Source organism: Caloenas nicobarica, chromosome Z (assembly GCF_036013445.1).
Source record: "Caloenas nicobarica isolate bCalNic1 chromosome Z, bCalNic1.hap1, whole genome shotgun sequence".
Lineage (NCBI taxonomy): Eukaryota > Metazoa > Chordata > Aves > Columbiformes > Columbidae > Caloenas > Caloenas nicobarica.
The window spans coordinates 99,293,251-99,310,839 of record NC_088284.1 but is presented as its reverse complement, the minus strand read 5'-3'; the positions used below and the strand labels follow the sequence as shown (position 1 = coordinate 99,310,839).

Here is a 17,589-nt window from a genome sequence, read left to right as displayed (position 1 = left end):
TGGAGCAAACTCGAGCCCAGCAGGGTGATCTGTCCCCTGAAATGGCAAAAGCCATCTCTCCTGCCAGTACTCCAGGCCAGAGCCCTGCAGCTCTCATATCTGCTTAGGGCTCAAGCAATTGCAGGCAGAAAAAAAACATAACAAGCCTCTCCCAAGCCCAAACCAAGCGCTGTGTCAGGAGATGTCCTCTCCCCTTTCTCCCAAGCCTGGCTGGCCCCAGGCAGCCCAAAGGGAGGGTGCCCATGGAGGGACCCACCTTTGCTTGTGTCATCATTTAACCCACACAAAACCAGCATAGCTTGTTACAAATGGTGGGAGGGAGAGCGAGGAGCAGGACCCGCAGCCTGCAGCAGCACCCGAGGGAGCAGGGTCCAGCTGCCGGCAGGCTTGGCAGCGCTAGTCAACAGCAGGCTATAAATACCTCTGACGGGAGATAGAAATACAAAAGACGTCTCCACTTTCCTCAAATAGCTCAGCAGCCAGGCCAGACAAAGGGGCATTGACAGGGTGGCCAAGGCGTACCAGCTGGGCTGGGCTCCACCAGCAGAGAGAAACCCCTTTCGGGACTGGGAATCCCCAGCAAAGCTGCTTGGGTCACAACACTGCGGCAGGAGGGTCCCCAGCCCATAGCAGGGCTGTGCTCGATGGATACCCAGCCTCCCACACTCTCCCTTTGCCCTGAGAGAGGTGGTGCAGGGCAATAAGCACCCAAAGGATGCAAACCTTTGGGTAAAAGCAAGCCCTTTGGGGTCCCAGCTATACTGCAGTCCAGAGCTGGGGTGTAAAGGGGGAGCCCACAGGCTTTTCTCTACCCCTTGCTCATTTGGCACTCAGGAGTGCCTTTTTGGGGGCAGACAAGAGGGAGTGGCTGAGCTTGGGGGGCACATGCACAATCCCATGCTCCCATGCTGGCTGCAGTCCCAGCCACAGCTGGAAATCTGAACAGAACAGGGGTGAAAGGAGAGCAGGGCTGTTCAGGGACCAGGAAACAAGGAGTTACAGGAGCTGTGCCCCAGAGCAGCTCTGAAGAGCTTCAGTGTCACATAGCAACATTCCAGGAGCACAACAGGCTTTGCTCTGCTCACTGAGACCTGCAGGACCAAGGCTGATCCTGGGCAGCTTGGACACATCAGCCAGAGACAAGTCCCCTGGGTTAACCCAGCCAGGCAAGAGTGAGGCTGGGGGTAAGTGTGGGACCAGATGCAGGCAGGAGGGTTGGGGAGGCTGAAGGGGAAAGAGGTGCTCATCCATGCTTGGGGGGAAAGGCTGGATGGACCACACATGGCTGTGCTGGTTCAGCCCCAGCTGGCCAAGGCTGCTGGGGAGAGGCAAAGGCAGCTGCCACAGTCCCCACAGCCCCTCTTGCATCCAGCCCTGCAGGGATGCACATGCCAGGAGGTATGGGATTTGCAGGGGAGAGAAAGGCAGAGGGAGACAACACACCTCCCCAACCCTCAGAGCCACATCTCCCTTCTAGGCCACCCTTATGGCTGAGCAGCTGTCCCCAGAGACAGCCCAGGTGATGGCTGCAGATGGTGCTGAAGCCCCTCCGCTCTGGGCCACTCGCCGTGGGTCCCAGCCCCCAGTCCCAGCCCGAGGCACTGAAGAAGGCAAACCACCTTTCCTGTCTTCCCGCCGCAGCTCCATCCTCGGCACTCTCCCGGCACCCCTGGCCAGCCGCCGAAGCTCGCTGGGGGCAGCCCCGGGGGGCAGGCGCCCCTCCATTGGGCCCTGGATGCTCCACAGCCGTGTGAGCTTCTCTGGGCTCCCCCTTTTCCAGCCCATCCTCAAGACCCGCCTTGAAAACACTTACAGGATGCAGCCAGATGAAGGCTGCAAGTTTGATGCCGGGCAGGTGCAGCAAGTGCTGGATACAGTCCTGGCCAGCACCCTGGGGACCACGGTTTACAGCCCCCAGGGCAGCGCCCTGCTAGCCCAGAGCCTGGCCGAGCTGCTGCGGGGCCGAGCGAAGGAGGTGGTGCCATCCCGCTACAAGCTGGTCTGCCAGGTACTGCTGGGCCAGCAGGGCCAGCAGAGCCTGCTGGTGGCCAGCCGGGCACTGTGGGACCCCAAGAGCGACAGCTTTGCCTCCACCACCTTCTCCAATGCCTCCCTCTTCGCTGTGGCCACAGTGCATGGGGTCTACTTTGAGTAGCATCTGCACCTCCTTCCACCCAGCCTTGTAGGGCTGCAGAGGGAGAGCAGCTGAAATAAAGAGGTTTGCTCCAGCTGTGGCTTCTACCTGGAGTTTTTGGCCATGGTATGTGCAAGGAGCAAGACACAGGTGCACCTTGGTACCCTGATGCTCACTACAGCCTCCAGCCTGGGTTCACACCCACACTGGAGCTTCCACTACCATGGTTTCCAAAGAGACCCAGTCTGCAGCAAATACAACCCCAAAAGGCTGCTTTACCCTGGAGCAGGCAGCTGCCCAAGGCCAAGCTACAGGGAAGCAGCCCAGTCTATTTCCCACAGCACAAGCTGCTCCCAGGCAGATTGATTACACCAGCATCAAGGAAGATGACAGATCACCTTCAAAGCAAGCTCAGGGAGCAGATCAAGGCCCTCCTCTTTCCTGGCTTCATTCCCAGCCCCTATCCCATCACACCAGGTGTCACAGTGCAAGGACCCAGGCAAACCACCCAGCCCATGGGCCACAGCCTCTGCCTTTTCCCACTCAGCAGAAGCAGAGCAGCTGGGTTTGGTCCAAGTACAGAGGCACTTGAGTCAGAGTTTGGCAGCAGTAATGAGAAGCTGAGACACCTCCAGGGCTTCATAGGCATCAGTAAGAGCTAATTCTGCCCTTCCTGCCAGCCCCAGAAAGGGCAGTGGAGGAAGCACATGGGCTCCTCAACCCCATCCTGCCTCCCTGACCTTGTCCCCCAGCAACAGTCAGTGCTAAGAGGGGTCTCACCTGACAGGCACAAGCAGCCCCAGAGCAAGGATGAAGATGAAGCTGACCAATGCCCCAGTTCCAAGCAAGGTGGACAGAGTTTGCCATTACACAAATCATTTTTTTATTGAGGTGAGTCAGGAACAGGGGAGCAGCACATGAACAGACCAACAGGAAAATAAATAATTCCATATAAATAAGATACATAAATAGTCCCACACAGCAGAGATTGCCTAGAAACAGGAAACCTCCCCAGGTCCCAGCGAGACACAGGCTTCTCCAGGCAAGCCCTCAGGTCTCATTCCCACCCACCCCCCTATTTATCAAACCTCAAGTTGTACCAGACAATTCACAATTTTGTAGCAGATGGGTCACAGCTGGGACCAGCACAGCCCCCTCCTTAGTGTAGCCATGGCAGAGGGGCACACACCAGCCCCTACAGCCCCTGGCAGGGCAGGCAGTACCCTTCACCCCTGTCCACCCCGGCAAGGGGTTTTTTTTTTCTACCCCACAGCAGCCAAACCTTGAGGTTGAGGCTGTGCTGGTCCTCACCAAACTATGGAGAGGGTCTGTGCTGCTAGTGCATCACCCTGGTCAGGACAACCTGAACCCTTGCTGCAGGCAGCTGCCAGCCAGGGCAGGCTGGAGCACCTGGCCACAAATGAGGCACAGCCAGCCCCAAACCTGGCTGCAGGGCACTCACCCACCACCTCCCTGTGCCCTCCCAGTTCACCCCACCAAGACCAGCACAACCAGAGCAGGAGCTGCTAGTGGGAAGACAGCAATTGCCCAGAGCGAGGGAGCAGCAAAGACATCCAGACCTGCTGCTGTAACCCCATCCACATGTTTTAGTCCAGAGTCCAGCTGAGCACCAGGATAAAGGGTGCCCAGGTGGGCAGCCAGCACCACAATATACCTCCCATCCTGTGGGAGGGCAGGGGGAGACCTCTGCATCCAGAGAAGACCCCCTGAGGTCCCATACTAGGCCTCAGCCCGTTCGTGGAGGAGCTTGAGGATGTATTTGAGGCGGTGGTGGAGCTCAGGAGAGCAGCCCAGCTCCTGGATGCTGCACAGCTTATAGGTGTAGGAGTTGCGCTCCCGGTTGATGTAGGTGACAAGGCAGGAGTGGTCAGGCTTGCTAATGATCACCTTGGTATGGTCATTGTAGAAGTTCACCTAGGAGACAGGTTGGGCTTGGTTTATCCCACACTTCCCGCAGCATGTTAGGAGCTGGGAGGGAGCCATGCTTCCTGCCTCAACCCGTTCCTCTTCCCTGACCTGCCTGGGAGCATCCCTGCTCCATCCCCCATGGCAGGAATGTGCCAGCACCAGTCTCAGCACCAGGGCTGACGGAAGTGTCTGACTGAAACATCATGGCCCCCCATGGGCTGGACAAACTGTGACCAGCAGCTCCAGCCACTGGAGCAGCATCCTGCACCAACAGCTGTTTTTACAGCTGGACCTTGCATATGCGTTGTGGCAAACAAGGTCTAACACAGGAGTCCCCAGTTGGCCTCCTCCCCATAGGGGTCTGGACATCTCCGTTGTGCCCCTCACATACCTGGAGGGTGCCACTGCTGAACAGCATGAGCAAAGCTTGGTCAGTCTTCACCCACTGCAGGAGGAGCAGGGCTGGCTGTCCAAGGTCATCTATGCTGGGCAAGTCACCTCCCTTGGAAAGAAAGGTCTGTGTAAGCCACTTGGAAGCACTGCCACCAGCATGCACACAGCCAGATCTGGACACATCCCTGCTGGGGTCCCCACTCCCAGGACAACTCTCTGGGTGCCCACCTGGCCACAGCCTGTGGGCAGGGAGTCACACAACCCCAAGCAGTGTGGTCAAACTGTGACCCAACATCCAGCCTACCCACGATCCCAGCCCACCCCAGGGCCACAGCACCCACCTTCATGAGATGCTGCTCCATGTAGGACGCAAAGTAGCGCAAGACACTCATCTGTCCCTGCAACTGCTCGGGGATGGCGGCCACAGAGAACACAAGGTGCTTGCTGTTGGTTGGGTTGTAATGCACTGTCCTGGGAGGAATCAGACTATGATCTTTGGGGCCATCCAGCACCAAATCCACTCCTGGTACAGCCTCCCCTTACCCCTTCCCACCCAAGGGGCTACCCCCAGGGACACCAGCCCCTTCCCCACTGCTTACCTGTGGCTGGGGGAAAGTGTCATGTGTGTGCCGTTGTTGAAGAGGACCCCGATGCTGCGGTTGGAGAGCTGGTAGCCAAAGCCGTATTTGTTGGAGTAATCCACCCACTTGCTCACCCAAACAAAGTGTTCATGACGGGCCAGGGAAGCTGGGTTTTTCTCCGCTGATGGAGAGGAGAGAGGGTGAGCAGAGCAGGCAGCCACCCTGCCCACATCACCGCCCCAAGTGGGAGCAGACCCCGCCTTGCAGCAGGCTCTGGCAGCATTTAAGGTACCCCAAATAGCAACTGTGCCTTCATCCCATTAGGAAGGGGGTGCGGTACACAGCACTATGTCCCATCCCAGAGCAGTCTGACCAGTTTACCTGGGGGCATGGAGGAGAGGCAGGTCCGCAGGAGCCGGACAGCCGACTCGATGATGGCAGAGGTGGTGATGCAGTCTTCAAAGGCTGTGGAGAGAAGATAAGATGACAGGCTGAGTCAGGCGGCCTCACTATCAGCCAGGGCAGGACAGGAAGCTTGGGGCAGGCTGGGGTGGCCTGGCCAGGTATTGCTTACCCTCACAGCTGCTGGCCATCGTCCCCCGGATGGAGGGGGACACAGACTTGTGAGATGTCTCTTCCATCACTGTCTCCACAGGGCTGGAGCTGGCGCTGCGGCATGATACATGGGTGGCCTGCAGAGAGACCTGGCTTTAGCATCATCCCATCTGCTCCCCCAGAGCAGGGTGCACATGGGCTCAGGGGTGTTCTCACCTCATTCCCTTCCACGGTTTTATAACTCATCTGCCTGCAGATCGAGGTCTTCATCAGCCCAGTGACCAGCTTGGAGATGTCATCCTTGTCCTCCAAAGAGCCCTTCTTGGCTGAGAAGAAAGTAAGCAATGAACACACCACTGACCACAGGGGATGGAGACATCTGGGCCACCCCTCCCAGTAGCTCAGCTCTCCCTCATCTGCTCCCATGGCCCTGGTGAGCAGAGCAGGCAGCCAGGCCCTGCCCACGTGAGGATGGTGTCAGGCAGCTGCCTCTCACTTTCACTTCCCAGTTCTCATGTGACACAGGGCTTCCAGGAGGAACTACCCCTCTGGGTTGCAGCACGGCATCCGCTCTCCAGGCACACACCCATGCCAGGCCATCAGCACCACAAGGACAAATACAAGCCCAGCTTGTGCTGGCCTTGGGTAGGGGACTCATGGAGACCCATTGGGAGGCATCTCCAGGAGATGAGACCCATTTCTCCCTGGAGGAAGGGCCACTTAGAGGCTCCTGGGCAAGTGCATGGACTCACCCTTGGGTTTCTTCTTCCCAAAGAGTGTCTTGGTGACTTTAGCAAACAGACTCTTTGCTGGGTTGGGGGGACTCAGCTCTGGAGCCATCACACAGCTGCTGGGAGGGAGCTTCTCAGGCGTGTAGCCCTGCAGAGAGGTCAAGGCAGAGGTTTGATATCCATAGCCCACGTGCTCCAGGCAGAACAGCTGCCCTGGGATGACCACAGTCACTCAGAGCCCTCCTGACAGCCAGCTTGTGTTTCCATCAAGCCTTGGTCCCACAACTGGCATCAATATGGGAAACAGCAGGACAGTAGCTCCTTCCTTTGAAGGACAGGACCCTGCACAACCCAAAAAGCCTCATCCCACCCACAGTAAAGTCAAGGCCAGACTCCTACCCACTCACCTTGAAGAACTCATGGTCCAAGATCTCCTCGAGGGTGAGACGATCCTGGGGGTTGCGTCTGAGGATGCCGGCAATGAGGTGCTTGGCAGGCAAGGAGAGGAAGGCAGGGAGGGTGTACTCCACCTGCTTGATACATCTGTAGGTCTCCTTGAGGTCAGAGGTCTCGAAGGGAGGGTTCCCACACAGCAGGGTGTACCTGGGAGAGGACATGCATGCCACTGTCACATGCCCACCAGGTTTGTGACTCAGCGTCACTTAAAGCAAGGAAGTTATTGGTATTTGGCCGACCACACCTGGCTGGGAGCACCACTTGCAGCCCGGGCAGCCGCACTCACATCCGGCCACGCTTCCTCCTAGCAACTGTTTAGAGCAACAGGCAAGCAACCCTGGGGAAGGGCTGGCAGGAGAAGGTCACCCTGTTGCCACCGCTCCCACCCCCCGCACAGCTGCTGGGGCACAAAGCAGCACAGGAAACTTGCTGGCAGCAGCCCTGAGAGAGGCTGGACGTGCCGAAGCAGCACAGCTATTGGTCCCCGTGCAAAGAGAGCAGCAGCTGTCATCAGCCACCGAGATTTTCCGTTGTTTATCAGGTTCACAGGGCAGTCGAGCCTGCTTTGAACCAGAGCTGAGCGCAGCATGAGAGTGCCTGCCCTTCACAGTTCCCACTCATGCAGCCCCCAAACAGCATCCAAGGATGGCTGCAGCACCCCAGGATGGCTGCAGCACCCGGTCCATAGCGGGGCTGGGCAGGATCCAGCCGCTTGCTCCCCTCCACCAGCCTTTCGTAAACCACTGCAAAGCCACCAGGCAAAGCACAAGAGGACTTCCTCATTGGGGCTGCTCTCCCCCACTCCACATGGGCAGGGCTGCCCGGACCCCTCCCCACCCAGTGGCACAGACTTACATGACACAGCCCAGAGACCACACATCCGATTCTGGCCCATGGCCCTGCCTCAGCAGCACTTCTGGGGCCAAGTAGTTGGGGGTCCCACATATTGTCCTGTGGGGCAGAGCACCAGGTCACTGCATGCTCTGCATCCCCTTGCAGACAACCTCCCCTATTCAAGCCCTGGGATTTAGCTTGCAGCCTGTCCTCCCTCTTCCCGTTTTGCTCTTTGTAGCCTAAAGCCCCCTCGATCTACAAGAAGCCCTATACAGACTCGCCACCCCCACCTCCTCCCAGAGATCAGGAGCAGCTGCTGCTCCTGGGGAGCTGTTGGGAAGAGCTTGTCCTAGAGCTGAGGGGGAACAGAGCCTTTGTATCCCAGCCCATGCAGCCGGCAGGGCAGCCGGGCAGGCACAATAGCAATAGTCAGCACATTGTTCTCCCCCGACGACGGCTGCGAATTCACTCCTGAAGGAGCCACAAAGCCCCCAGCCCCCTCTCCTTGTCTGCAGCTGGGGCAAGAATCACTCCCCTACCCCAGGAAGATGCTCTAAGGCTTTGCCTCACCAGGACATGAGAGACCACTCATCCCTCCCACCCACCCACCCAGGAAGCCACAGAAGGAAGAGTGAAACCTCAGAGGGCTCTGGAATCAGGAAACCTCAGACTTACTTTTTCTTCTGGTCAGAGACATCCTGGCAAGCAGCTAGCCCAAAGTCTCCCACTTTCAGCTCCATGTTTTCATTGATGAAGAAGTTGCCTGCAAGTCAAGGGAGATGTGTCACCACAAGTCCCTCCAGGGCAGATCGCTCCCCATGCAGCACCCTGCCACAACTGCAGCACTCACCAAGCTTGAGGTCTCTATGCAGGATGCCCTTGAGGTGAAGGTATTTCAATCCTGAGATGATCTGTTTGAGGTAATAGCGTACTTCTGGTTCCAGCAGAGTATGGCGGGCCTTCCAGATGTGGGCCAGGGACTGCAGAGGGCGAGAAGACAGCTTGGTGACGGCAGGCAGGGAGAACAGGCAACCCTGCTGAGTAGGCAGGGGGGCAGGCAGGGTCAAAGCCAGTTCTTCCAGAAGTTACACATCCACAAATAATCCTTCTTCCACAGCCATGACCTCAGCAGACTCCCCATGCAAGGCCAACGCTGCTCCACAGGCAGGGGAACCACTGGATTTATGGTGGCCCCACCAGGAGCTAATATGAGCAGGCAGCCCGAGTAGGACAGGCCACCAGCGGTGTCTGCAGTGCCGTGCGAAACCACAGGGGTTATGGCTGAGCTCAGAGGGTGTGACACAGCAGGTAGCAAGGTAGCCTAGGAGAGTATGCTAACAAAGAACCTCAGATAAGGCAGGCTCCAACCAGCCACAGCTGTTTGGGGCATTCTTTGGCAGGGAGGCCACACCAGTGCTCACCTTCCTACTACAGTGCTCCAGGAAGATGTAGATGCTCTCCATGTCCTCAAAGTAGTGGGAGAACTTGACGATGTGCTTGTGGTGCAAGTCGCGGTGCAGCTCAATCTCGTTGGTGATCTGAAAGGGAACAGTTGTCTCAAGTGAGCACAAGACCCCTGCTGCACTCTACCAGCCCAGCACCCTGTCAGCCCCAACAGCACCCACCTTCTCCCGCTGGTGGGGTTTAGCCACCCGGCTGTGAGGAACGACCTTCACAGCATAGGTTTTGTTGCTGGAGAGATCTGTCATTTCGTAGCATCGTGCGAACCCACCCTGTAAGGAAAGAGGTGGTTATGGATGAGTGAGGCAGTTCTTTGTCCCTGCCTGCTGACAAGCCTCCTCCTCCATTCCCTTGCAGCACAGCTTGGTGAGCGTCACACGCTCCCTCCTGCTGCGTCGCCCACTAAGATCTGAACTACGATGCTCTCAACAAGGGATTTTCTTCACCCAGTTCCTGTAAAACCTCCAGAGCATTTTTCCTCCCACCATGGCCAAGCTCTGCATCCTTCCACATGACAGATCAACCTGGAAGGTCCTGCACAGGGCAGGGAACCCAGCAACCAAAGGCCACGGAAAGGCAGCCCCATGGAGACAGGTTTTTCCTGCCATGATGTCAGCTTCCAACCTGCACACTCAGCCGCCGAGCCCGCCCGGGCCGGGCTGGGAACCGGCACCCGCCTCCTACACACGCCGCTGGCAGCGGGAGGAAAAGTTGCGTGCAGCGAACCGGCACAGGCCGGCACCCCTGGGAACCAGGGCACCCGCCGGCCCACGCACACGCCGCGGGGCGCCCCGAAACCGATGCGACTCCGATAGCCGGCGAGGCATGCAGCCAGCCCGGGTGATTCACCGCTTCCAGCGCTGCTGCTGGCCCGCCGGGAGAGGCGGGGAAGGTGGGGGCGGCGTGCGGCAACCGAGGGGCCGCATCCAGCCCCAGGCATCCCGAAGGGAGACTATCGAGCAGGCGCGCAGCCCCCCGCCCCTACCCGGGCCGTGGCTCCCGGCTCCCAGCCCCGCTCAACCCGGCGCGTCCCGGCCGGTGCCCCCCCGCTCCCCCCGTACCTTTCCCAGCAGGCGTCCCTTGCAGTAGGAGCGGCCGGAGATGGGGTCGGTGATGATGCGGGTGGTCTCGGCCGCGCGGGGCGGGGGCGGCGGGGCGGGTGCGGGCTGTGCGGGGAGGCAGGCGGCGGGGAACGGGGGGAAGAGGCCGGCGGGCTCCATGGCGGGCGCGGGAGAAGGAGGCGGCTCCGCGGGGCTGCTCCGCCACCGCCGGACCCGCGCACGTGGCCCCGCCGGCGCCAGCTGCTCCTGCCGCCCCGGGAATCCCGCCGGCTTTATCAATGGGCGCGCTGACGTCACCCGCGGAGCCCCGCCCCCGGGCGGCCCCGCGCTGCCCTTAAAGCGGCCGCCGCGCGGTGAAGGGAGAGTGGGAAGCGCGGTCCTATTTATCTACCGGCATCCCTTGGCCGGCGGTGACCCGAGGGTCCAGCTATGGCCCTGCTGCCTCCCCTGCACAGTCTCCCCCGGACACAGGGACCCACAAGAGATGCGTGCCCCCCTGGACACAGAGATCCCCATGAGACAGACAACCCCCCTATAGACACACTGAGATCCCACAGACACGCAGAGACCCCTCCTCAGCTCCCTCCCGGGACACACGGAGCCCCCATCCCATACACATCTGTAAATACACACCCACCACAACCACTCACAGGACACCTCCCCTCACAGGGGTGACCAGCTTGTGTCACACGACCCCCTGGGGATCAGGTACTGCTTACCTACACCCCACGGCAAGGCTGTGACCAGAATGGAATTTCAAAGCCCATGTGTCTGCTGGCCCCTCCATGCCAAACCTGGATGTGGGCAGGTAACCCCCCTGGGCTCCTTTGCTCTGTGCCAGGGTGCAGAAACGGGGGGATCACAGCCCACCCCAGGTGCAGTGCTGGGATGCAGGGGACAGTGGAAGATGCAGGTGGGCTCCCTGGCTGGGCTTTCCCCTGGGTAGGTGCCCCTTGGCCACCCTTTGCCCCAGCTGCAGCCCAACCCTGTGTCCCACTGGCCCTCAAACAGCCCCAAGAGATCAGTCCCCTATGGCTGCCCACGGTGGCAAATCCAGGACTGGGGACCTGCAGGACCGTCCCACTGGGGATGTCCATCCTTGCCCCTCAGCACCTGGGCACACAGTCCTGGGCTCCCTGAGGGCTCTGGCAGTTCAAGGTGGCGGTGGCTGTGCCAGCTGTGGCGTGTGGCAGTGTCTGGGCAGTGTGCCACAATGGTGCTGCTCTCTAATGGCCAGGAGGAGCACACGGCTTTGTGTCACCCGAAACAGGTCATGGAAGAACATGGGACATCTCTCCACAGGCATGGGAGCTGGCAGAGGTGGCCACAAACCCATAGCCCCCCACAAGCCTGGAGCAGCAGCATTGCACGAGCCCCTCAAAAGCAGATCCTCCTGCCCTTCCCCTGTTCCATACTGCACACAGGGTGACTGTGTACATGTCCCGTGCTCTGTGCCTCAGTTTCCCCACTCTGCATTACATTTCCCCAAGGCAGCTCAGACTCTGATGCTCGATCTGCTCCTGAATATGCTGAAGTTTTTGCATGAGTAGTCCCAGCCAAGCAGCCCCAAGCTTCACAGCACATCCCCTGTGGGGGGAATTAACCTCCTTTTCTTCTGCAGGAAAGCAAACCTGCCTGTAGGGAGAGAAGAAACAACCGGATTTGTCTGCATTTTTCCCAGGTTTCCAGCTTTGGCAGAGGAAATGTGTGCAAACCCACCACCCAGCAGCAAACAGGCTCTGGTAGCAGGCCGGGAGGCTGCTGCCCCTTGGGGGAAAACCGCCTGTTTCCACCAGGGCCCCAGGGCTCCCCGGGGCGTGGGCGACATCACGGGCAATGCTGGTTTTCTGAGAGGCCCCAGCTCGGGGCTTCCGGGAGCTCCCCAGGCAGAGCTGAGTCAGCGTCTGGAGGTAGCCTGTGGGTGGAGGCACCCAGGGGTGCAGGGAGGTCCCAGGGGACCTGCCTGGGGGTGGCAGGACAATCTGCATGGGGCTTGCCCCAGGGTCCTCTGCAGAGGCACAGCAGGGACCAGCAAGGGTCAAGCGCTGCTGGCTCTGCTCCTGCTCCCCACTGGCTCCAGGTGAGCCCTCAGGATGCATTTGGAGGTGCAGACGGACTCCACAGCCAACATCCCATCGGGGCTGGGACACTTTTCCAAGAGGGATGGAGCCTGGGAGCAACCCCAGCTCCACCTGCAGCTCGGGTCTGCAGTGATGCAAAGCATTGGAGCTGGGGGTTTTCCCACCATCGAGCTGAGGCAGTTGGAGGAAGCGTGGTTTAACATCAGCAACCTGCTCAGCCTGGGGAAGGGGTGGCTCTGGGGTGATCTCCTAGCTGCCTACAGCTATTTAGATGGAGTTACAGGAAAAGTGAGCCAGGCGCTTTGGGGAGGTGTACAGCGAAATGGGGACAGGCGACCGATGCAAGTTACATCGAGGGAAATTCCATCTAGATACTAGGAAACATTTTTTCCCCTGTGAGCATGGTAAAATACTACACGAGCCCAGAGAGGCTGGGGGATCTCCATTCCTCATCATACTCAGACCTGGCCTGGCCCCAGAATGATGCCCCACCCTCACAGCCTGGGATGCAAGGCAGCTCCTCAGGATGGGAGTGACAGCCCTGAGCCCCTCGGGAGCAGAGTTTCCCCTCCCTAGGCACTCTCACCCAGTGAGATCCTGCAAAGCATAAGGGTGCAGCTGCCAAGGAGGAGGGAAAAGGTGGCTGGTCCCTCAGCTGGGCCAGGGAAGGAAGCATCAGCACTAGGTTCAGCACCAGAGAGGCCAACCCACTCCAGGGGCTGTCTGGGGATGTGCAGAGGGGAAGCTGCAAATCCGGGCAGAGCTGCCCAGAGGGAGAGATAAAAGGACCTGGATCCTAAGGGTCTGCCAAGGAAGCACTTGGATCTGGAATGGCATATAAAATGCCAGTGCTGGAAGATCCCCCACTGGGAGGCCAGATCCAGCCCAAAAAGCTCAAGGAGCCCTCTGAAATCTCCTGTGATGGGCTAAGCTGCTGCCATGGAGAGGGGAGAGTGAGGGAGGCTTTACCCTAAGCAGGGTGTTAGGAGGCTCAAGCCCTGGGTGTCAGCTTGGGGCTGTGTGACTGCGTCCAGGGCATCTCTGGGAGGCAAATCTCATCCTCCCAGGCCAGTGCGTTGTCGGCACCTCCCTTTCCGCAAGAGCCTGAACAGCCATTTCCTGCATCCCACCCCAGCAGCCGGGATTCGGTGGGGCCTGCTGCCCTCCCGTCTTCCTCCCATCTCATCCCATCTCTGTGCCCCAGCAGAAATTCCTGGTGCAAGGTTTGTTGCTGCAGCATTTGCTGCACAGTGCAAGCTGCCAGCACCCCAAACCCGCTGCTCACAAGGCAATGGCCGCAGCAGGACGGGGCAAAAACCCACCCTCTGCCAGGGTTTGAGGGTCTGGGAGAGACCCAAGCAGGGCACACAGGACGTGAGCAATGGGTCTGTGGCAAGGGGAGCTGCTAATCTCCCACTGGGGCTGGAGCATCCCTGAGCTGAGATGTGAGAGCAGTAGCCGAGGTGCCAGTTTTGCGCGATGAGCAAGGGGTGAAATCAAAGGAAGAAACACTTGAAGCCTTCTCAAACACTGCTGCATCCCTCAGGATAGCATGGGTTGCCCAAGGAAGCTTGAAACAATCCGGGGCTTTTATTATTGGTGTGCTGAGCTTTCCAGGCCTCTGAGGCACCCCAGATATGCAGCAGGTAGGGTGTCCTGGCACTCTGCATCCCAAACCAGGCTGAAGAACAGCCGCCAGAGCTGTGCCCCGCTGCGGTCATCCCACCGGGCTCTAGCACCGCAGAACCACACTGGCACTCAGACCAGGTCCCATCTCACCCACCTCCCACCAGTGCCAAGGCAAAGTCCTGTCGGTACCATGCCACGTGCCTCAGTTTACCCATTTCACGCCATGGTGAACACACATGCACTTTCAGGGGGTAGAAACACAACTCCCCTCTCCAGTACTGTTTTTCCTGTGGGCTGTACTGCTTCTTCCTGATTCTGCTCCTCCTTCCTAGCCCAGGACTTGTGCGGGATGGAAGCAAGTCATACGGGGTACAGTGATAGAGAGAGAAGCATCTTGCAAGTATGTCCACTCTGGATCCTCTGCCCAGTGGGGCTGGGAGTCACACCATGCACGGAGGTGGGGACCAGAGCTCTCCCCCCATCCCAGGCTGGGGGGCAATTCAGCCCAGCCCAGCCTGGTGCCTCTCCAGGGGCTTGAGGGGCTGATGCCCGAGTATGGAGGGGGCTGGAGGGACATAGGGCTTGTGGGGGGCCAGAGGGAGGTCGAGATCGAGGGTGGGAAGAGACGTGGCTTCTGGGGGATGGAGAGGGAAGGAATGGGGAGGGGATGAGGGGCTGTAGGGCTCATGGTTTATGGAGGGCGGCGTGCAGAGGAAGGTGGACCAGAGGGTGGATGTAATGTAGGGGCTGGGGACAAGCATATTTTAGGGGATGTCGCCTCACAGTGCAGCTGGAGGGTCCGTGGCTGGCGGGAGCCCAGCGAGGGGACGGGGCACCGGGGGCTGAAGGGAGACCACGGCCCGCGGGGGCTGCAGCGGGCGAGGGGCGAGGCGGGCCCGGGCCGGGGCCGGGGCGGGCGGCGGCGGGGCCGCCCCGCAGCGAGGCGGAGCCGGCGGCCGCGCCCGACGGGGAGCGCGGCGGGGCGCGGAGCGGCCCCGGAGGATGGGGCGGGCGGCGGCAGGTGAGGCCGGGCAGGGCACCCCGGGGAGGGTACGAGTGCAGCCCCGGGGCTCGATCGCTGCCCGCGGCCACCCGGCCGTAGCGGCGGGACGTTCGGTGTGAGACAGCCCCGGGCTGGCGGGGGCGGTAGCCCTGGAAGTGGGGGGCTGGGGGGACCCGGGGCTCTTCCAGAGGTGGGGGTGAAGCGGAGTTCATCCTTCCGCGTGGTGGGCTGGAGCAAGGGGAGAGCTGGTCCCACAGAGGTGTCACCTGTCCCTTCTGCGCTCTCTGCAGGCACTGGGCTGGGGACCGTGTCTATCTGGGGAAGCTTCCTGCTCGCTGCCAGCTTTGCCCTCGACCCAGCAGCGCAAAGCTGCAACTGCACGGAGCCCATGGACTTCCAGGCTTTTCGGGAGGCTCCACTCCCCGAGAGCTGCTGCCTCAACTTCACCAGCTCCAATATTACCCACCTGGACTGGGAAGTACTGGTAGGGGTGCAGGGGCTGCGGGAGCTTTACCTCTCGCACTGCAGCATCGCAACCATCAGGAATGCACAGGGAATCCCCCCTGCCTTGGAGATCTTGGACTTAAGTCACAACCTGCTGGAAAGTCTCCCAGGAAGCTTTCTGGAAGATGCCCCTAGTTTGAGGGTCCTTTATCTGGACAGCAACCAGCTCCAGGAGCTGCCCAGGTCCTTCCTGAAAGCATCGACCCAGATCCAGGAGGTCTACCTGGGCTTCAATGCCCTAACCTTTCTTCCCGCCAGCCTCCTGAAGCCATCTCTGCTCCAGCTCCAGCTCTCCAACAACAGCTGGGACTGTAGCTGTGCTTTGCTCAGCAACCTGGAGGGTTGGCCCAGCCTGGCCACTGAGGTTATCTGCCACACACCAGAGCAGTATCATGGTGTGGATCTCCAGAGCATACTCCGGGATGAGCTGTGCCACTCGCACAGCCTCATTGCCCTCTTCATCTGCCTGCCCCCTCTCCTCATCCTTGCTAGCGTCACCTGGTGCTTCTGCAGGCAGAAGAGAAAGACCAACTACAGCATCCAGAGCAGGTCCCAAAGCCACCCAGCCATGGCAGAGAGGGGCAATGCACCGGTGCCTGCAGAGCCCCACCACTGTGTCCCCTATGAGCTGCCTGCTGCCCCCTCTGAGATCGAGAAGAAGGTCCTGCTCCAGCCCTCCATGGACCTGCTGGGGAGCAGCAGGGACCTCTACGAGGAGGTGGAGATCCAAGTGGTATCCCCTAGCAGTTCCCAGGTGCCAGCACATGAAAGGCAGCAGGGCACAGGGCTGAGCAGGCAGCAGGACACCCCAACACTAAGGGCAGAGGAGCTGGGGGGCAGCGAGCCAGAGGTGGACACTGTCAGCGTGAGCGAAGTGCTGAAGGACTCTGCTGACCGGGAGAAGATCTACATGAGTCAGTCAACCAACTATTACAACTTGGTACCCGGCATTGAGCTGGAGGACTCAGATAACCTGGAATATGAGAACATCGACCTGCACTGATGCCAGGACTCAGGCTGTATCTGGGGCACTCCAGGAGGATGGCAGAAGCCGAGTGGTAGCAAGAGCTGGCAGAGCAGGAGAGGCACGAGCTGTCCTGCTGTGGCTTACAGTGGCTGTTTGCAAAGCTGCACCCCCAAATTCCCATACTTTCCCCTGCGCTACCACATGCATCCCTCGCTTGCCATGTGCTGCAGCTGGGCAAGGGATGTGAGGGTCCTTCGGGTACTAGGGACCCTGCTGCAGCCTGGCGGTATTTGGGGACACATGGGTTGGCAGTGTCTGAGGAAGGAGGTGGAGAGGAGGTGGGAGCTGGTTTTGGGGACCAGGTGACTATACTGTGTGTGCCAGACCCACTGACCAGGGCCTCCATCCTCTCTTGCTGGAGTCAGATGGCATCTGGCACAGACCTGCTGCTCCCCAGCCCACAGAGAACAGGATCTGGGCATGTTAAACGGGGCTGGCTCTGGCTATGTTGTCTACAGGGGGTTGCACGTGGATGGGGTGCCCTGGGCTTCACAGGGGGAGGCTGAGGTGGCCCTGCCTTCTCCCGACCCCACATCCCGACATGTCCCACCACATGGCATGGGGGATTGAAAGAGCAAGTGCATGTGTGCTGCTGCACACATGAGTGTGCATGCACACATGTGTGGGGACTGTGCACGGGTGGGTGTGAGCAGGTGTGCAAGGCACAGAAGCCCATGGGGAGGCACTGGATGGCGCCCCTTGCAGCCTCCCCTGCCCAATGTGCTGCAAAACCCTGTAGAATCCAGCTCTCAATAAAAAATAAATCATATTACTCCTGGTAGTGCGGCTCCACCCCTGTGTCTGCATGGTTTGGGGTGGTGGGGAGCTGACTGATGGGAGAGCAGGGAGTGCAGGTATGGGGGGCTTCACTCCTACCCCATCTGCCCTCCTGTGCCCTGGCTGATGCCCCAGTGTGGGTCTCATCCATCAGCCCTGGGACCACTTTACCAGCCAGACGGAGCAGAGCTGGGCACTGGTGGATGGTGAATGGAGCCTCTTCCTTGCATCGTGATTTACAGCCTGCCTGGGGAAGATGTCAGCCTGCTGTAAACGCTGTGGTTCCCAGCCAGGGCAGGGACCTGTGGGGCTCCTGGGAACAAGACAAAGGTTTGGGGTGCTGTAAATCACACCCCTGTACAGGCACTCCCCTGGTGAATCTCACCCATAGGTGCTCCAGCCCTTCTCCAGGGATGGGAAAATGCAGGAGCCC

General features: G+C 59.7%; 3 protein-coding genes across 3 annotated transcripts; 2 read left to right on the top strand and 1 right to left on the bottom strand.

The window, feature by feature from the left end:
- Positions 1-1,486: 1,486 nt before the first annotated feature.
- Positions 1,487-2,155, top strand: DYNLT4 (dynein light chain Tctex-type 4). The gene has a single exon (XM_065657538.1). The coding sequence runs from the start codon at positions 1,487-1,489 to the stop codon at positions 2,153-2,155; it is 669 nt and encodes a 222-aa protein (XP_065513610.1).
- Positions 2,156-3,013: 858 nt separating this feature from the next.
- On the bottom strand, positions 3,014-10,350 carry PLK3 (polo like kinase 3). The gene is made up of 15 exons (XM_065656352.1): positions 10,136-10,350; positions 9,239-9,346; positions 9,035-9,151; positions 8,464-8,593; positions 8,289-8,376; positions 7,635-7,730; positions 6,731-6,926; positions 6,345-6,471; positions 5,809-5,918; positions 5,612-5,729; positions 5,419-5,502; positions 5,056-5,218; positions 4,798-4,927; positions 4,455-4,565; positions 3,014-4,069 (listed from the first exon to the last, which is right to left on the bottom strand). Exons 1-15 carry the CDS (start codon positions 10,292-10,294, stop codon positions 3,875-3,877), a joined length of 1,932 nt encoding a protein of 643 aa, XP_065512424.1. The 5' UTR covers positions 10,295-10,350; the 3' UTR covers positions 3,014-3,874.
- A 4,457-nt stretch (positions 10,351-14,807) lies between these two features.
- LOC136002308 (chondroadherin-like protein) lies at positions 14,808-17,120 on the top strand. The gene is made up of 2 exons (XM_065657223.1): positions 14,808-14,866; positions 15,139-17,120. Exons 1-2 carry the CDS (start codon positions 14,848-14,850, stop codon positions 16,353-16,355), a joined length of 1,236 nt encoding a protein of 411 aa, XP_065513295.1. The 5' UTR covers positions 14,808-14,847; the 3' UTR covers positions 16,356-17,120.
- The last annotated feature ends 469 nt before the right edge of the window (positions 17,121-17,589 follow it).

Bases quoted from the DNA above. Each gene is read 5' to 3' on its own strand.
- DYNLT4 (XM_065657538.1), top strand. From the start codon at position 1,487: ATGGCTGAGCAGCTGTCCCCAGAGACAGCCCAGGTGATGGCTGCAGAT.
- PLK3 (XM_065656352.1), bottom strand. From the start codon at position 10,294: ATGGAGCCCGCCGGCCTCTTCCCCCCGTTCCCCGCCGCCTGCCTCCCC. The intron at 7,731-8,288 runs GTAAGTCTGAGG...TCTGCCCCACAG, and splicing joins GTCTCTGACCAGAAGAAAAA to GACAATATGTGGGACCCCCA. The intron at 4,928-5,055 runs GTAAGCAGTGGG...GATTCCTCCCAG, and splicing joins ACACTTTCCCCCAGCCACAG to GACAGTGCATTACAACCCAA.